Raw genomic sequence first — 18,181 nt, 5'->3', positions numbered from 1 at the left:
GAGATATTGCCCCCCTTCCCTCAGTGCAGAGATTCCCGCTGTACAGACTCACCGAGGTATTAATCTGCTGTCCTCATCTGGGCAGAGATTTCAGGTATATTTCACTGAGACTTTGTCACCTTCAGGCATCAAGGAAAGTCCTGGTGTGTTTCACAGCACGGGACTGTTAGAACCCATTTCTGCACCCACTGAATGCATGTTTGGCCAGTGTCTTCAGCGGGAGTGGATTCGGGCTCTTCCAGCAGGTATTTCACTTAATTCCAGCCCCCTTTTCTAACAGCTGCTGACCAATAACTCTAATATCAGTCACTGTCAGCCGTGGCCGCTCAGCACCATTGAAAATCAGGCTAAGTCTTAATAATCCTGCTGCGGGCCACTCAGGTAGCAGGATGTAGTCAAGAAGGCTTGAGCGACATGTCAATTCAGATTCTCCATTTCAGCAGCCCTGCTGTTAGATGGTTCATGGGTTTGCACCTTGCCACTTCCCCAGCCCCAACCCAAGGGGTGCTGCTTCAGGCTCCTAGTAACTGTGGGAAAATCAGATTTGGTCAAAATGAGAGACTGGGTGGGAAATGCTACCTGCTAAACAGCCCTTGGCTGTCTCCTCTGGCTTTGCTAATGGAAGTGACATTTGGGCAAGTAGCATGAAATAATCACATTGCCTTCCTGGGATGAAACCTACATGAACTGTCATTCATGGCAAGTGACCCCAGCTGATCAGCTTTAGACTGCTAAGGACCATGGCAGTTTTTATTTATATAGTGGCATAAATGTGCGTACGTGTCTCTTGCCCTGGAAAGCTGCCTCCCAAAGGACTCTGCTTGCAAGCCACAAACACTCACAGGAGCCGACTCTCACTTCATTTCTCTGTAAGATGCGCTCTGTTTTTAAGCAAAAAAGCCGTTGTTTTTATCTGCCTGCCAACCCTGCAGTCTGACTGCAACTTGGTAACCATTCTCTTGCCAGTGCATGAGCCAGGAATAGCCTCCAGCTTCCTCTCTCAGAGCTGTAAGGATCTGCAGGGCTGTAGTGTATCTATGTCACTGGAATACGCAGATATGAGTCTCTCCATGCTGGGAGCAAATTGGCTGAGTAAGAAGGTCCCTTTTTTGCCTGGTTGCTTTTTGCACTGGAGCCTCACAGTTAAAGAAATGGATCCAAACTGTCTTGTTAATTAACAAAGGTGTGTAAGGAAAGCCAAGGGCTGATGTCCTGAGGAAGGTGTGAGGCCCTTAAGAAAAGATGACAAACCCTTAATGCCAGTCAGAATTGCCATGGAGTATCCGTTAGTATCCATGGAGTAGCCATTTAGCTATAGTAACTCCTCGCTTAAAGGCCTCCCCATTAAAGTTGTTTCGTTGTTACGCTGCTGATCAGTTACAGAACATGCTCCTTCAAAGTTGCGCGATGCTCCCTTATAACCTTGTTTGGCAGCCACCTGCTTTGTCCATTGCTTGCAGGAAGTTGGAGCTAGCTGATGGGGGCTTGGAACCAGGGTGGACCAGCAGCCCCCCTATCAGCTCCCTGCTCCCCTAAGTTCCCTGTGCAGCAGCCGCCCAGCAGGCTAGAATTGCTGCAGTTCAGCTGTTCCTCCCCCCACTGCCATGTGCTGCTCCTGCCCTGTGCCTTGGAGCTGCTCCTAGGAGCCTCCTGCTTGCTATGCGGGGGTGTATGTGTGTGCTAATGTCAGGGTGTCCCTCTTCCCCCTGCTCCTGGCCCCCACTTACCCCATCTCCATAGAGCGGGGCTGGGCACAACAGGGCTCAGGACAGAGGGAGCTTGCTGCCAGTAGCTGCTGTCTCAACTTGCTGATCTACTTAAAAAGGCAATGTTCTTAGAGTGGGGTCAGCTTACTTAAAGGAGCAATGCGCATCTCTCTCTCTCACACACGGTGTGTCTGTCTCGGTCTGCCATGCTGTCTCCCCTCCCTCCATTCATGCTGCCTTGTAGAGTGTGAGGCTACATTAACAACGTGTTAACCCTTGAGGGCTCAGCCGAGTGCGGCATTCCCTGGGAAATATCCCACCCTCTTCCACCCTCTGACTTCACCACCTCAACCAAGCTTCACAATCATCAATGCTGTGTACAGCATTAAACTGTTTGTTTAAAACTTATACTGTGTGTATGTGTGTGTGTGTATATATATATATATATAGTCTTTTGTCTGGTGAAAAAAATTTCCCTGGAACCTAGCCCCCCCCCTTTACATTAATTCTTATGGGGAAATTGGATTCGCTTAACATCGTTTCGCTTAAAGTTTCATTTTTCAGGAACAGAACTACAACGTTAAATGAGGAGTTGCTGTAATGGCATAGAGAGTACACTTATAAAGTTTGTGGATAATACCAAGCTGGGAGGGGTCACAAGTGCTTTGGAGGATAGGATTAAAATTCAAAATGATCTGGACAAACAGGAAAAATGGTCTGAAGTAAATAGGATGAAATTCAATAAGAACAAATGCAAAGTGCTCTGTTTAGGAAGGAACAATCAGTTGCACACACAAATGGGAAATGATTGCATAGGAAGGAGCACTGCAGAAAGGTTTCTGGGGGTCATAGTGGACCACAAGCTAAATATGAGTCAACAGTGTAACACTGTTGCAAAAAAAGCTAACATACTTTTGGGATGTATTAGTAGGAGAGTTGTAAGCAAGACAGGAGAAGTAATTCTCCCGCTCTGCTCCATGCTGATTAGGCCTCAACTGCAGTATTGTGTCCAGTTCTCAGTGCCACATTTCAGGAAAGATGTGGACAAATTGGAGAGAATCCAGAGAAGAGCAACAAAAATGACTAAAGGTCTAGAAAACATGAGCTATGAGGGAAGACTGAAAAAAAATGGGTTTGTTTAGGCTGGAGAAGAGAAGACAGAGAGGAGATATAACAGTTTTCAAGTACCTAAAAGGTTGTTACAAGGCGGACTGAGAAAAATTGTTCTCCTCAACCTCTGAGGCTAGGACAAGAAGCAATGGGTTTAAGTTGCAGCAAGGGAGGTGTAGGTTGCACATTAGGAAAAACTTCCTAACTGTCAGGGTGGTTAAGCACCAGAATAAATTGCCTAGGGAGGTTGTAGAATCTCCGTCATTGGGAATTTTTAAGAGCAGGTTAGACAAACACTTGTCAGGGATGGTCTAAAAAATACTTAGTCCTGCCTTGAGTGTAGGGGACTGGACTAGCTGACCTCTCGAGGTCTCTTCCAGTCCTATGATTCTATGATTAGTATCAATAGCAATTTCTGGTAATGAAAGGCTAGGCTGGGCAGGTACCCAGTACCAATGTCCATTACACCCGTTAAGCCAGTGGTTCTCAAACGGGTCCAGGGCCCCATGGGGGGGCTGCAAGCAGGTTTCAGGGGGACCGCCAAGCAAGGCCAGAATTAGGCTCGCTGGGGCCCAGGGCAGAAAGCCGAAGCTCTGCCGCATGGTGCAGAAGCCAAAGCCTGAGCAGTGTAGCTTAGTGGGGGCTCCTGTGGCATGGGGCCCCAGGCAACTGCCCTGCTTGCTACCCCCTAACGCTGGCCCTGGCCTTTGTATGCAGAAAAGCGGTTGTTGTGACACAGGTGGGCCATGGCATTTCTACTGCATGTTGTGGGGGGGCCTCAGGATAAAAAAGGTTGAGAACCCCTGTGTTAAGCAGCTAAAATGGACTCAGTCGCTTCCAGAACTGTCCATGTGTTTCACATCACTCCTAGGCAGTACCAGCAAAGGACCAATCTACATCGGTGTGTCTCCAGCTGCCCATGGCTCCAGCAGGCAGGGGTGCCCAACCCTAGCTCAACTGAGTGCCAGTCACTAGGGCCTGATTCGGTGAGGTGCTGAGAATCCTCAACCCCCCAATAGCTTTGTTGGAGCTTGAGGCTGCTCAGTACCTTGCAATAGCAACACCCGAACTTGCAGACAAGTAGGTCACAGCTGCCATTTTTGTCTTTAATACAGAGGTGCCGTGTGGAGACTGCAAGTCCCAGCATGCAAAGCTGCATAGTGTACCCAGTGGCTAGAAACCACACTGTCTTCTGGACTTTTAATCCTTTTCTACTCCAAATGATTGGCTCCCACCTTTGAGAGATGCCACGCGCAGCTCTTCGGGAACCAGGAGCCAGAGCACTATCTGCTGCATCAGTTCGGTGAGCCGTTCACTAGAGTCTCATGTTCTCTCCATTCTCTTTGTGTTCCCAGCTGATCCTGACACTGGCTTCATCGCTGGAGAAAGTTGAGGTAAGAGGAGTTGCTTGTTTTTTAATCTCCAAGTCTCCAAGCTGTTTCCAAGAGGAGAAACGGGGCTGGAGCGTTTCCTCCGGACAGCAGGAGTCCCAGGCTGTGATTCGGGAGGATTCTTTCCTTTTCTTTCTTTCATTCACGCTTTGCTCCTCCCCACTGCCCCAGAGAAATCCGGGTGACTAGGGAACAGTCTTCCTTCCTCCCTCCCTGATAGGGGATTGACAACAAAACCAGCCGGAGGGGAAGTGAAAGCGTTTGCCATTTGCTCATGACGCAGCTACAAGTGATTGAGACGGCCGAGTTCTAGTGGTGCAGCAGAGAGCATCCCTGTTCCAGGGACTGTACAGGATTTCTACCATCCTGGGGACTGACTGATGTCACAGATCCCAGCAAGTGCCCCCGTCCAGCCCCTCGTCAGGACTGCTGCGAGGGGAATCCGAGCCACTGCTGTTCTGGATCCCCAGTGTTTCAAGCCCTTGGACCCTGAATGGAGTCCAGCCACTGCCCCAATCTCGGGGTCCCTAGGCATGTTCTCAGACCGCAGACCCTGTGTCTGGCAGCCCCGTCTGGGGGCTGGAACCCACTGTCCAGCTGCCTAACTACTCTGGGCACGGCCCTGACCCCGGTAATTAAACACACCCCTCTTCCAGAACTTCACAGTAAAGGTGTGAAACTTTGGGTTTACAGTTTCTCTCTCTCAGGGGCATGCAGTTGTGACACAGTTAACACGCACACACATTGCCAGCCCAGCATTGGCAGGCTGTTTGCCTTGGATCATGCAAATCACAGGCGCATCCAAAACAATAAAACACCCTAAACACCATGTCCCTCCCTAGTTCAGCGTGCTCCTGTGGGCCTTGGGAGATCACCTGTGTTCTGGCAGGCCAGGGCTGCCACCCTTTGCCTACCCTGCCCCTGCCGCAGCCTCCCACCCCTCATCTTAATCTGGTGCAAAATGTCTCTCCTAGTCGCTCCCCATTCCCCCAGGGTGAGTCCCTTTAGAAGCTCCTGCTTCTTTCATTCTCTTCCCGTAACTTCCATTCCTCTCAAACCCCCTCCCTTCAGACAAGAGGAGCCAACTAGACCAAACCCATTGTCCCCAGGTGTTCACCTTTGCTAGGTGATGGTTGAATGTTGATCACTTGCCGTTGTCTCTGGCCTGGCAGTGACATAGAATCACAGAATCATAGAATATCAGGGTTGGAAGGGACCTCAGGAGGTATCCAACCACTGCTCAAAGCAGGACCAGTCCCCAACTAAAATCATCCCAGCCAGGGCTTTGTCAAGTCTGACCTTAAAAACCTCGAAGGATAGAGATTCCACTTCCTCTCTAGGTAACCCATTCCAGTGCTTCACCACCCTCCTAGTGAAAAAGTTTTTCCTAATATCCAACCTAAACCTCCCCCACTGCAACTTGAGACCATTGCTCCTTGTTCTGTCATCTGCTACCACTGAGAACAGCCTAGATCCATCCTCTTTGGAATCCCCGCTTCAGGTAGTTGAAAGCAGCTATCAAATCCCCCTTCAATCTTCTCTTCTGCAGACTAAACAATCCCAGTTCCCTCAGCTGCATCAGGAAAAAGCACTGGGGTGGGAGAGATATCAGTCGTCACTGAAATAATCTGGCCTTTTCTGGGGTATTCATAAAATGCCCATCAGTGCCAGGCCTAAGGGCTGGCTCTAGGAGCTTAGATTTCTGCAGTGGTGCTCATGGTCCATCACTGCAAAGCCCAATACACCAGGCTGCACCAGCACCTGTGAGCTCTCAGAGCGACAGCAGCCTGGAGCTCAGCCCTGTCTCCTTCTCTCGCAGGTGCCGTTCGAGTGCAGCCTGCCACAGGAGCTCCGTTTGCAGCTTTACCGGACCCAGGACTTCAAGTGGCCTTCTACCACCATGCTGGAAGTCAACAAAGCCGCTTATGTCCAGGTACTGGGCACCTCTCCTACCTTTGCTGGGCCCGGCTGGCGCCAGGCTTGGCTGGGCTGAGTTCATGAAGCCGGATGAGCAGCTAGAAGGCTCCAGGCCACTTGAAGAGTGGCTTTGCCTAGCCCATCCCTGTACCTTGGTGTGTTTGTTCCCTGCTGTGTCCATGGAGTGAGGGATGCCTTGGGAATGGGGAGTTAATGCAGGAGCCTCTTTATCCCTAGAAAGCTGGACTGAAATCCCAGAGGGGCTTTGCGACTACGAGTCATTTGCGGCCCTCCTCGAATGATTCCCCGGTGTGGCAGGCTTTGGCTGAGAGAGGCCCAGGCCAGCACTCACCGTCTGGGCTTAAAACCAAGCATTAGAGGCATTGGCCCGGTGGTGGAGACGTCCACAGTGACATGCGTTGGAGGCAGCGCGAACCAGATGAGGGGTGTTGGCAGAATTGTGGGAGCCGACACCTGGAATAACAGGGAGCTGCAGCTCGGCCCTGAGGGTTCTGATAGTTGTGCGGGGCTGTGACAGGGGTAGCCCGCCCTGGTCACTTAGCTAAATGCGTCACGGAGATGATTACAGGCGTGACTGGAACCAATGAAGCTGGTCTGGTGGGGACCGGTGCCCTGTGGGGGCAATGGTTGGTAATTCGCTCCATCGGGGCAGCTGTACAATTGACAGGAGCAGGAAATGTGTGAGGCAGGACTGGAAGAGTGAGGTGGGCAGGGCAGAGAAAGCTGGGGAGGGGTGGCTCTTCCTGACACATGCTCACACTATGTTCCGCAGGGCTTGGAATCGAAAGATCAAAGGTGCCGATGGGCAAAAGCAGCGGCCTATGTGGCCTGTGTGTAAGAGACCGTGGAAATGGGCCAGGCAGCAGGTAGCTGAGCCAGTGCCCAGGACAGGAGTAGCCCCGGGGAGGGGACAGGGATCAGGCTGCAGCTCAGGATGAAGGGTAGTCGGTAGAGCTGGTGTGGGAAGGAGTTTGCATGGAGCCAGCGGCACTCCCCTGCCTTATGCTACTCACACAAGTAGTGCGTACGGGAAGGGGAGAGCAGCTCCTTGGAAGTGAACTTGGGGGGAGAACTAATTGCCAAGGACGGCATGTGAACATGGACCTGTTCCTGGGCCCATCTGACCTGTCCCAAACTCCCTCTCCATGCCAAGGCTGCCTCCACACCCACCCAGCCTCACTCCCCGTGTACAGGGAACAGTCTGACCGAGGCTACTCCTGCAACCAGCACTCCGCCTGTGTCAGCCTCTGGCTTCCTACAGACACAAGAGCATTTGGGACAACCTGCCCTGCAGTGCGAGGGGGGAGTGCCATGCAGGCAGACCCGTGCCAGCCCAGCCCAAAGTAGCCATGTAGACGTGGCAGCACAAGCTTCGGTGCAGGCGAGCCGCACGCGTACGTACCCTGGTGCGCTTGCACAGCCCGTGCTGAAGCCCACACCGCTGCATCTACGCTGCTGTTTTCAGCTGTGCTCGCGAGGGTCTGGCTGCACAAACCACAATGCACCTTGGCTGAGGGTGGAGACATTCTCCCGGCTAGAGAGTGTCGCTGTGTTAGATGAAGACAGACTGTGCCACAGAATGACCCCAGTCAGACTATGCCTGCGGGTATATACAAGGTACGGTACCTTGCCCCAGTTAGGCAGGTACAGGGTTGTAAAGGGTTTAGCACATTCCTGCCTTGAGTGCAGGGGACTGGACTAAAATCGACAACCTATCAAGGTCCCGTCCAGTCCTACACTTCTATGATAATCGGGTCTCGGATGACTCAGGCCTAGGTCTTAATAGAATGTTTTGTGAGAGTAAAGATGATAACATATCACTGAGCAACCTGGATCACATCAGAAGGCTCTGCCGGAAACAGAGCCCTTGGCTTGGTGTCTCTCTTATTTCCACATCCCGTCTGTAAGCATTTGGGCCTTGGTGACAGGTGCTGATAGCTCATCGGGGCCTTCCGGCTGGGGGAAGGTAAATAACTCGCTTTCCTCTCCGCTGTTCTCTTTGCGCCAGGATACACAGTGCGTGTCAGACAATTGGCAGGGAACTGGTTCTTTGATTGCAGATGGTTCGGGCTGGCCCCTCCCTCTCCGTCCACAAATCAGGTTTAGGGGTCAGTGTCTATCAGGGCTAATCACTTTTCCCAAACAAGGTGGCTCCAGCCTCTTCATGTGGTCATAGCTTCCTGCTCAAACTCTTCTGGCTCAGGAATTAGGACTGCAGATTTTCTGACCGTTTATCAGTCAGATGAAGGGTTGTCCACAAACCCAGTCTGTGCAAGATCTGCTGGCCATGTGGCTGTCATCAGCCTGACCCAAAGCCCAGAGAACAAGGGCAGGCGTTGGATCCGGCCCTTACAGCCCGGCGCTGTCTGCGCAGAGGGATCAGATCCAGGCCAGCTACAGCTGCGCATTAAATGCTGCAGTTGCAGTGTGGGTTCTGGTACATTGGCCCAGACCAGAGTGGACAGGGAATTACTAAAGCCATGTCAGAAACCCAAGCGTAAGGCAGTGGACTAACTCGGCAGGCAAAAACAGTGTTGTGCAGTCAACAAAGCCTTAATCTCCAGGGGTGATGCTTGTAGCACGAAAGCAAAGTCTCTTACCCTGAGGAAAGCTCACCACTGTGGGGTTCAGCTGTCCTGTGGTCACCGAGCGTGGAGCGCCCCCAACTCAGCAGCATCTTCCCCTCTCTCGCTGTCCTGCAGCCAGACCACAGCCTTCCCCTTAAGCACCTGGGCTGAGCTAGAGTAACCCCCGGTGCCGTGGGGAGCAGGTAGCCTCTGCAGATTCCTTGGGAGATAGGTACCCAAAGTTGGTGTCTATGGCATGGTGGTGGCTATGGTCTCCAGCATCTGGCCCACCTCCCGCTCTCTCTGCTTTTCCTGGTACACGCACTGCCTGCACCCAGCATTGTTTGGCAGATCCCCTAACACCCACGCCTTTGACGTGGAGGAGGAGGATTGCTGTCTGTGCTGGTGACAGAAACCCTGCTAGAACTCTGCCACGCCAGTGGTGGGTAAACATGATTGGAGTAGCCCTGTTCTGATCCCAGTGCGGACAGAGCTTCATTGCATCCAGGACCCACGCCTCAGAGAAGCACCCACCCAGGCCTGCGGGTGGTTGTACTCACCCAAGAGGAAGCTACATCATCAACTGGAGATTGGGGCTGGCTTGCTCCCTTGTCTTCAGCTGGTACATGGGTGGATCCTTTGGCTTCCTTCCCTGCCAGCCCAGATACGGAGATGAGATACAACCCCCGAGACCTGCTAACTGAACTCTTGTTCTCCTGCTGCCCCTCTGCAGGTCTCGTTTCGGGCTGGCATTCCCCAGACATTCCTGGAGGTGAAGGAGTGTTCTCTGCAGATTTCTGCTGAGGAGCCTCAGAAGCTCCCGATCCAGCCTGTTGTGCCACTCAGCCAAGCAGAGACTGTCCTCGAGCCGACAGAAGCCACTCTGGGCCGGGAGCTCCATCGGTTCAGCTTCATCTACAGTCCGGCTGGGGGAGGACCCTTTCCTCCTTGCGCCACCCTGTCGTGCCGAGTGGCCTGGCATTTCAACGTGAGTGTGGGGGGTCATCTCCTTCCCGGGCACCCCCAGGAGGCCTGGTGGCGTGACCCTGGCCCAGGACCCTTTGCCATCTGTCGAGCGAGGGGGCTGTTCCCACTGCCCTAGCCGGGGGGAGGCAGGCACCGATGGGAGGGTCCAGAGCTTCCGTTCCCATGTCCCGCTGGCTGGCTGCTGACGTGCAGCTCTGTCCCATTCCCGACACCAGACGACACACACACAAGGCTGGATGGAGGTTAACAGGCATCGCTGTCACTGCACCACCCTGCCGAGCCGAGAGGGGTTTGCACTGGATCGCAGGGCGCAGACTAGCCCCCGTGTCCCTCCCTCCGGGCCACTGCCGTAGCCTTTGCACGGGGCACAAGCTGGGGGTGACGTCGCCTCTTTGTTCCCAAGAGCAGCGGAGCCGTGACCAGGGGCGCATAGTGCACCTACTGCCCAAGAGCCCCAAAGTACTTTAGAAACAGGAATGAATCAGGCTGGGAATCGGTATCCTCATTTACAGGAGAAACTGAGCCTCCCTGGGTCACCTGGGCACTGGTCCTGTGGCAGAGCCAGGGATAGAATCCAGGTCTCCTGCCTCCCTGGCCTGCACCTTAGCCACAAGGCCAGGGGGTCTCTTCCCAGGGTGACGCCATGTGCTCACCCCTCCTGCTATAGCCTTGAGACCAGCTGCTGGGGGATCCGTGCAGTACTCAGGGCTCTCTCGCTGGACAGGGCAGAGATGTGCACAGCTCATCTTAACCCTCGGGTTTTTTCTCAAAATCACAGGGCAGCACCAGCGTGGAAACATTAGAGGTGACGCTGCAGGACACCAGACCTCCACCTTCCAGTGAGTTCACGATCTCCTTGTCATGTCACATTGGGTCAGAGCTGAGAGCTGGAACCAAGCCACACAGTGAGGGTGGATCGGCATGGACCCTGGCCTGCACGTTCGTTAGATTGTCCCTGGTGGGAGGTCCAGGCACACATGTGGGAGCAGAGAGTGTCCCATAGTCCTTGTCGAGTTTCTGTTCGATGAAGGATCTTCTGGCAGGATTAGCACCTTCCCTCGGCTGGAGAATGGGAGCTGGGCTAATGGGGCTGGGATGAATAGACAGGAGAGAAATACCAGTTCAAAGAGAAATGTGGTTGCACCCACAGAAATGGGCTGAGTGGGGAAAAGCCTGATCGCAGGTGGGACGCCTTGTAACTGGGAAGCAATGCCCAGGGTGGGACAGCAGGACCCAGGGCACAGTATGTTCCTCTCCAAAAGGGGAGGCACTTGAATGACATGAGACGTGGCAGAGCTGCCTTGCTACCATGTGAGATACAGAACTCCACAGGCCAGAGGCTGGCGGGAGCCATCCTGAGAACTGGCCATCGCAGGGTGCCTGGCTTGCCCAGGCTGCAGCAAGTGAGATGCCTTCATCCTGGTTGGGGCTAGGGGGAGAGGGGTCAGTCTGGCCCTGAGCCCAAGACTTAACACAGGCTTTTCCACAGAGCCGTCCCGCTGGCGCTCTTATCAAATTCCTGGCAGCTTCCTTCTGCTTTTCTTCTCGTCATTTCTCCTTGATCTGCATTCCCTGCTGAGGCTGTTGTGACAGAGCCGTGCGATGTCTCAGCCGGTCTCCCTAGAGAGGGGTCAGGGGTTGTGGCCGGGCCAGGCGCTGACCTACAGGAAGCTGTGTACAGTGACTGTGCACCAGTTGTCTGCGCAGGATAACAGGCTGCGAGGGGGCGGGGAAGGGAAGCAAAGTTCTGATGTGAGCCAGAGCCCATGTAAACTTGTCTTGGTGTGATAGGAAACAGCCCAACTTGGAGAGGACTCAGTCAAAAGAGCCTGGTGGCAATTGGATGCAGTATCCTTTACTTCCTGTCCCAAACTCTCTTGTGTAGCTGTTAACTAGCAGCTGTGTCTCACCCCAGAGGTTGCTGCATTTCACTGATGTGTGTAGTGATTCCTGTAGCTAGCGTTTGTAAAGTGACTTCGGGTCATTCTGAACGAAGGACGCTGCATGGATGTAGAAGCATTATTAGTCCAGTTTGGTGTTTGCATTTAGTACCAACCACTTCATTTTTATCCTCTCCGCAAAATCCTGGAAATCAGAATCTCTCTGTGGGAAAAGCTCTTGGGAGGAGTTGATCTCTAATAGACAAATATAGTGTGGCCAAGCCTTGCCATTTTAATGTGGTCGGGTGACGGCTAGAGTTTGTCTTCAAGCTCCAGCTCCTGGAGTCATAGGATGGAGGTGACAGGCTCGGCTTTTGTTACAAACCAGGACGCTTCTGGCTCTGGTGGCTGCAGAGAAAAGCTAAACAGCATGACTCCTATCATCTCAAGACCCAGCAGGCAAAGCCAAGACCCTGGAATGTGTTATTTTTAAGATCTTCTGCCGTGGGGGGGCGGGCTGGCTCCTGATTTCTAAAGCTTTGGGGTTGGCGATGCTGCACAGAGCTTTGTGTGAAGGCAGAGTGCTGGTGAGCTCACTGGGGCAGGAGCTGTGCCTGTGTGTGAACAGCACCTGGCATGGGGCAGGTGCGTCCAAAAGACACAGACTTGGGGATGATAATGGACAGGTGACCTCAGCCCCTGAGAAGGAGTTTCTTTGCATGCCAGTCTCCCCTGGCTGAACCTTCCAAGCAGTCGCGAGGGAGACGTCCTGCTGATGGCTCCAATAGCGGTTATTTTTACAGTCGCTCCATGCAAGGGAGCGTGGCCCAGCTTCCTGCCCAGCTGAATTCTTTCCAGGCAGGAATGAATCTTCAGCGCCATCCAAGAATGGATGATTTCCTGCTTTCCTCCCACCTTGGTCCCCTCTTCCTGCCTCTGTTCGCTCAGCTCCCCCAGGACAGCAGCACAACAAAGCAAGGAAAGACTTTTGACACCAGCGAGCCCTGATTGGAATTCGCTCCGCACATCACACTCTCAAACACACACGTCTCACATCCCCGGGCGGTTTAATGAACGCCGCGGCCCGGAGACAGCCACAGAGAGGAGCTGCTGGGCGCACCAGAAGAGAGCTGCTCCCTCAAGGGGGATGGAATCAGGGACTGAGAGGAGGCCAGGAACCATTAGCCAGCCAGACAGGTTTCTACCTCTGCCATTCAGTCTGCATCCAGCCACCTGAGCAAGGCACTGAGAGACCGTAGCAAGCACAGTATAAATAAATCAGAGCAAGGGCTTGATGGTTCCTTGGCTGGGTTCTGCAGTCAGCGGTGGTGTGATTCTTCTCTGAGTCCGTATTGAGCCAGTGCCCCCGGATGGCGGCCGGGGGGCTGTGTTGCTGGCATTGCTCTCTTTGGAGGTGAGGCACTGATGTCCTGAATACCTGTGCCCATGAAAGATCCCAAGGGGTGCGCCCCCCCACCTCCCCACTAGTGTTTAACTACATTCAGCCTCATCTGGAAACCTCTGTGTGGTTTCAACTGCCAGGCATTCCTTGTTAACCTGCCTGCAGAAAATCCACCATCAGTGTGGTGTTCCTGTGCGCTGCCAAGCAGCTGCCACGCCCACGCCTAGAGGTGGCTGCGTTTCAGTGCTGCACCAAGGTAGTGCTCAGCATTTTATGGCACCGGGAGAGCCTGTCAGCACAGAGCTGCTCCACCCGACGTGCTGCAGTGGCACAGCTGGATCGGCACGGCTGCACCGCTGCAGTGCTGTTCGGACAGACCTGGCCTAAGGAGAGGAATAAATGTCCAAAGCGTGCAGCAGCTTGCAGGACTGTGGGGCCCAAAGCGCATGGGCAGCGTGGCAGGAGAGAGGCTGTGAGCCTGCTGCTTGCAGAGAAACCTGCTTCTGACCATTTCTAAACCTCCCCTCCCTCCCTGCGGCAGAGGGGCAGAGTCAGACTGATGCAGAGGGGCTGGGGGGCAAGGCCACTTGGAAGCCATTTGCTTTGCTCTTTCTCTGTCTCCCTTTAACTGGTTCATTTCAAGTCACTGGCACGCTTTGGTCCTGCCTGGTGGGACTGGCACATATCTGCGCTCAGACTATTGCACAGCCAATGAGCTGCCGCTACGGCTCTGCTAGGGGAGTGGAGCCCTTACAAACCGAGCCGTTACCTCCTTCCACAGGCCTTTCAGGCAGATCCACCCTGCAGGGCTAACCTGTGCCCTGCTTTTCGCCCCGGAGTTCAGTTCCCACCATGGGTTCACCTGGGCCTGGTGCCTGCGTGGAAAAGGGAGGCTCTGGGGCAGGAGGCAGGGGCGTCTCTTGCTGGCCCATCAGCAGTGGATGGGATTCAGTACAGAAGTCCTGACTGTGGGCAGAGAGAAGGCTCCATAGTGTATTATCTTGGCAGGAGCCAGGGGTGGGTGGGTGCTATAGGGGAGCAGAGGGTGGCCCCCATCTGGGGAAACATGCTGATTGCTTTCAATGCTCCTCTCTCCTGTGCGGATCCAGGCCTAGGGATAGAAGCAGTTGTGGGGATCACCTTCGCAGCGTTCTTAATCGGCACGCTCCTCACCGCGGCGCTCTGGTGCATTTATTCCCATACCCGTGAGTATCTGCTGCTTCGCCTCGACTCTGCTCCCGTCACCCTCCCTCTGCCCCGCCCCCACTGCATGGTTCCCAGTGCCATGGCTTTGGGGTGAGCTCGGTCTGCTCAGCCGGAGCCGGGGTCGCTCCTTGGAGTGCTGCGGGGCAGGGGGACTTCTCGGCTGGCAGGTGCTGGTCAGCTGCTCCAGGCTCAGACCTGCTCCAGGATGTGACGCAGCCTTCGTGCTATAGTGCTGGTGCCCAGCGAGAGACGCTTCGGGCCAGATCCCCAACCAGTGCATCTGCCCTGTAGCCCCATCCCACCTCGAGCCAGGGAAGATGCTGGCATGTTGGTACAGTCCACCCGGCCCTTTTCCCGAGGCCTCCAGCAGGGCACGAGGATGATTGTTGCTGGGGTGAGGCCCCGGCTCTGTCCGAGGATCTCACGGCTGCTGCTGCGGGAGCCTTGCTCCTGTTCCCAAGGGCAGAGCAGTTGTTCCGTCTGCCTTGCCTGCAAGCTTATCTGCAAAAAGCGCCAGTATCACAACAGAATCCTGCAGCCTGTGGCCTTCTCGCCCTCCTGAATAGGCGGCCAGTCCCAGCGGGGACCAGCTGATCGGTTTATCTCTGCCCACTCAGGCCTTTTCCTTCCAGGGCCAGTGTAAACACGGGCAATTGGCTTATCTCAGCACTGAAAGGGCCGTGATTGGGCAGGGGGAGGAGGAGCCGCCACATGCACTCGGTTCCCTCAGCAGCCCCTGACTGGCTGGGAGCAGCCCCTCTGGCCTTGCAGGGGAAATAACCCCTGGCGGGCGCCTGCCTAACATTTTCCATTTTTTCTGACATGTAACATACTCCAGGCCCCATGGCCAAGCTGCAGCCCGTCTCCACCAACGCCCCGGCCTCCGAGAGCAGCAGCCCCAGTCACAGCATCGGCAGCACCCAGAGCACCCCCTGCTCCACCAGCAGCATGGCCTAGGCAGCAGGCCACCCGGAACCCCCACCCCTCGGGGAGAGAGGGGCTGCCCGGGAGCTCCCACCCATGGACCTCAGCAGAGCCACAGGCAGCTGAGCTCTCCGACCCAGGGACAGCTTGGGGGGAAAAGACAGTGGGGCCTGTCCCTCGTAGGCTGCTCCGCTGGACAGGCACAGCTGAGAGGAGCAGCCGCGCCAGCACTTTTCATGCACTCTGGGAGCAACACGCCAACCAGCTCTCCACGGACCCAGCCAACCCAAGGAAGGTATCAGCAGCATGGTACCAGGCCCGGCCACAGGCCGGGAGTGGGAGCATGAGGACCAGCAGACAGCACGTAGGGAGAGCAGGTGGCCCAGGGAGACTTTCACTTCTAGGCCAGTCGTTCTCTGCCCAAAATCCCTGTAACTCTCCCCTGCAGCTGTTCAGTGGCCACCTGAGAGGGGCTGGTGTCCATTTCCTAATGCAGAGATGGCCCTCCCTGGATCTCCCCCCATCCTGCCCCCTTTTCAGGCTGCCCCAGGAGAGGGGCCAAAGCCTGACTAGGGTGTAATGCCTGAACTCCCCTCAGCGGGGTCCCCCTAGTCGAGGAGTGGGCTCGGCTTTTGCTGCCACTGTCCAATTCCCAAACTAGAGGTGAAAGGCCGCTGCTCACTGCCAATCCCTCCAGCCCTCCTGGCCCCGACTGAAGAATCACCGTCTGCGAGATCCGTGGGATACAGTCCATGAACGATGTGTCCACTCAGACGCGCTGTCGCTCACAGCAGAGCTTCAATCAGCATGAGCCCAGCCCTTTCCCCAGGGCTCAGCTGCAGCCAGTGTGCTCCCGAGTCGGCTGCTTATACCCAATCCAACATGCACACGCTCCCCCCATCAGCCTGTCAAGGCGCTGCCGGTCTCCCACTTTGTCGCAGGTGGGGCAGCTGAGATCAGCAAGTCCCCTAGTGGTACCTGGGTGCTCGGCCAGCAGCTGCATGACCACAGTCAGCCAGGCAAGGGGCAGTCAGGTTCCCAGGCAGGGCTAGTGGGAGGGGCCAGGCGGGGTTTTCCTGCTGGAGGGATTCGTTCCACCCCAGCCCGGTTCCTTGTCAGGGACCCACTCCCACTGATCTGGGCAGGCAGTGGGGAGTGATTCCTCTCCCCTGTCGCCCCGCTGCTGGAGCACAGCCATGCCGTTGGGCTGTTGGAAAGGCGTGAGCATCCAGAGAGCAAATAGGAAGCAGGGAGTCAGCTCCCCCCCAACTGTGGCAGGCAGGGAGTGCCCCCTCCCCCCGGTCACCTGGCTGGGCGGTGCCGCAGAGCTCAGGGCCAGGCAGTCATGGCCCCATTGGGCTGTGGCACACCCAACATTCCTTGCTGTATATACCCCACTAGCCCTGCACAGTTACCCAGCAGCGGTGCTGAGGGGCATGTCAGTTCCTAACAGAAGGTGGTCAACTCTGTACCTTTTCTTTTTGTACCAACCAAAATCATTCAGGCTGGGGGGCAGAGGCGGCGTGGGAGCCGAGCTGCCTTCAGCCTGACCAAGCGGGTATTTATGTGTGCACCAGACACAGCCCTAGGGCAAGGGGGCGAGACAGCGCACCTGCTGGGCCTTGCCCTGCCTTCCCCGCACCGGGGTTGTGTCCAGGCACCGGCAGGCCACCGCACCGCCTGTCCTTGGTCTGTAAATATGTGTAGTGACCCCTTGTAACCATGATAATGTATAAATAAAATGTGTCTTGGGTTTACCAGAGCCTGCGGAGATTCTTCCCGGCCCTGGCCAGCCCGCTCAGCGCGGGGAACGGGCCCGCAAACAGCACACGCCCCTTTCCAGCTTTTCCTTGTTTATCCCAGCCCAGCCCCAAACCAGGCCCACGCGCCCTCTCTCTGGTAGAGGCAGCTGCTGTTCAGGTTTCCATTGCATTGTGCACATGCAGCTGTGCAAGTGGCCGGCCCCCAACAGCTGGGCTGGCCCAAAGAGCATGGCCTTGGCCCTGGCCCTGGCCCTGGCCCAGCCCCACTTCGACAACAGGAAACCCAGAGCAGCAGCCTGCTCCCCAAGCGGCAGAACGTGGCACAGGGGCGAGCTCCTTCCTTGTTTCCACACAGCCTGCCAGGCTCATCCCAGCACCAAGTGGCCCTGGGCTGACCAGCAGCTGCCAGAAAGGGCCAAGCTGCCCCAGGCGGGTGGGGAAACGGCAAAGCCAAAGCCAGCTCTTTCTCTGGGCCCTGGGCTGGGGGCTGCCTTGGCTGCTGCTGTGGGAGATGCTGCTCCTGCAGATAGTGCTGCTGCTGTCAGTAGAGCACCAGGCTGCCCGAGTCCTAAAGGCCTTGGGTTAGCCCAGCTCCCTGCCCCAGCCCACAGCTCAGCTAAGCCACCTGGGAGCCACACCCTGAGCAGAGCCAGCCCCAGCCCTGCCTTGGCCAAAGCCAGCCCAGCCCAGCACCTCACTTCCTCCCCGCACGGCCTTGTCTGGGGTGCAGGTGCAAGAACCCTGCAAACGAAGCAGGAGAAAGCAGCTCCCTGCACAGGCGCTCCTGTTTTTACCCAGGCACCTGGAGCCGCCGCACTGTGTGGAAGGGACCAGCCAGGTTGGCCAGTCAGAGGAAGCTTCATGTAAGCCTGGACTAATTCCCCCTGACGCTGGTGCCTGGCTAGTGTTAGCAGCCCCATGAGCAGCTGTGCCCCCCACCCCTGGAGCTGCAGTCAGCTCGCCCAGATTTACCACCACTCACGTACACGGTAACTGGGTCCTTGAGCAGCAGCACCCAGGCCAGTCCCGTGTTCACCAGCTCCACCATCACCCCACCCTGCAGGTCCGGTGGACGGGGGCCACGTGCAGAACGGGGTAGTCAGGATCCAGGGATGAAGCCAGCTTGGCTAAGCCCTGCAGGAAACACCTGTGCGCAGATGGGCATCCGCTAGGCAAAAACCTGGCTGGGGCCCGGAGTACTTGGAGCAGGACCCAGCCATGATTTATGAATAACCAAAAGCCACGGTGCTCTCTCAGCAGCAGCTTCAGCCCTGCCCAGGACTCCAAGTGGACAGCCTAGCCCATGC

At 55.7% G+C, this 18,181-nt stretch overlaps 1 protein-coding gene across 1 annotated transcript in view; it reads left to right on the top strand.

Annotated features, from left to right (window-relative positions):
* Nucleotides 1–16,868, top strand: part of ENG (endoglin) — a 60,768-nt gene extending 43,900 nt beyond the window's left edge. Inside the window, exons 10-15 of the mRNA XM_050926059.1 lie at nt 4,172–4,210; nt 6,027–6,140; nt 9,446–9,700; nt 10,478–10,538; nt 14,091–14,186; nt 15,026–16,868. Coding sequence (XP_050782016.1) covers nt 4,172–4,210; nt 6,027–6,140; nt 9,446–9,700; nt 10,478–10,538; nt 14,091–14,186; nt 15,026–15,144 — 684 coding nt within the window. The 3' untranslated portion in view covers nt 15,145–16,868. The remainder of the gene's footprint in view (nt 1–4,171; nt 4,211–6,026; nt 6,141–9,445; nt 9,701–10,477; nt 10,539–14,090; nt 14,187–15,025) is intronic.
* Nucleotides 16,869–18,181: the final 1,313 nt, after the last annotated feature.

Source organism: Gopherus flavomarginatus, chromosome 17 (assembly GCF_025201925.1).
Source record: "Gopherus flavomarginatus isolate rGopFla2 chromosome 17, rGopFla2.mat.asm, whole genome shotgun sequence".
Lineage (NCBI taxonomy): Eukaryota > Metazoa > Chordata > Testudines > Testudinidae > Gopherus > Gopherus flavomarginatus.
This window is presented reverse-complemented; position numbering and strand designations above follow the sequence as displayed.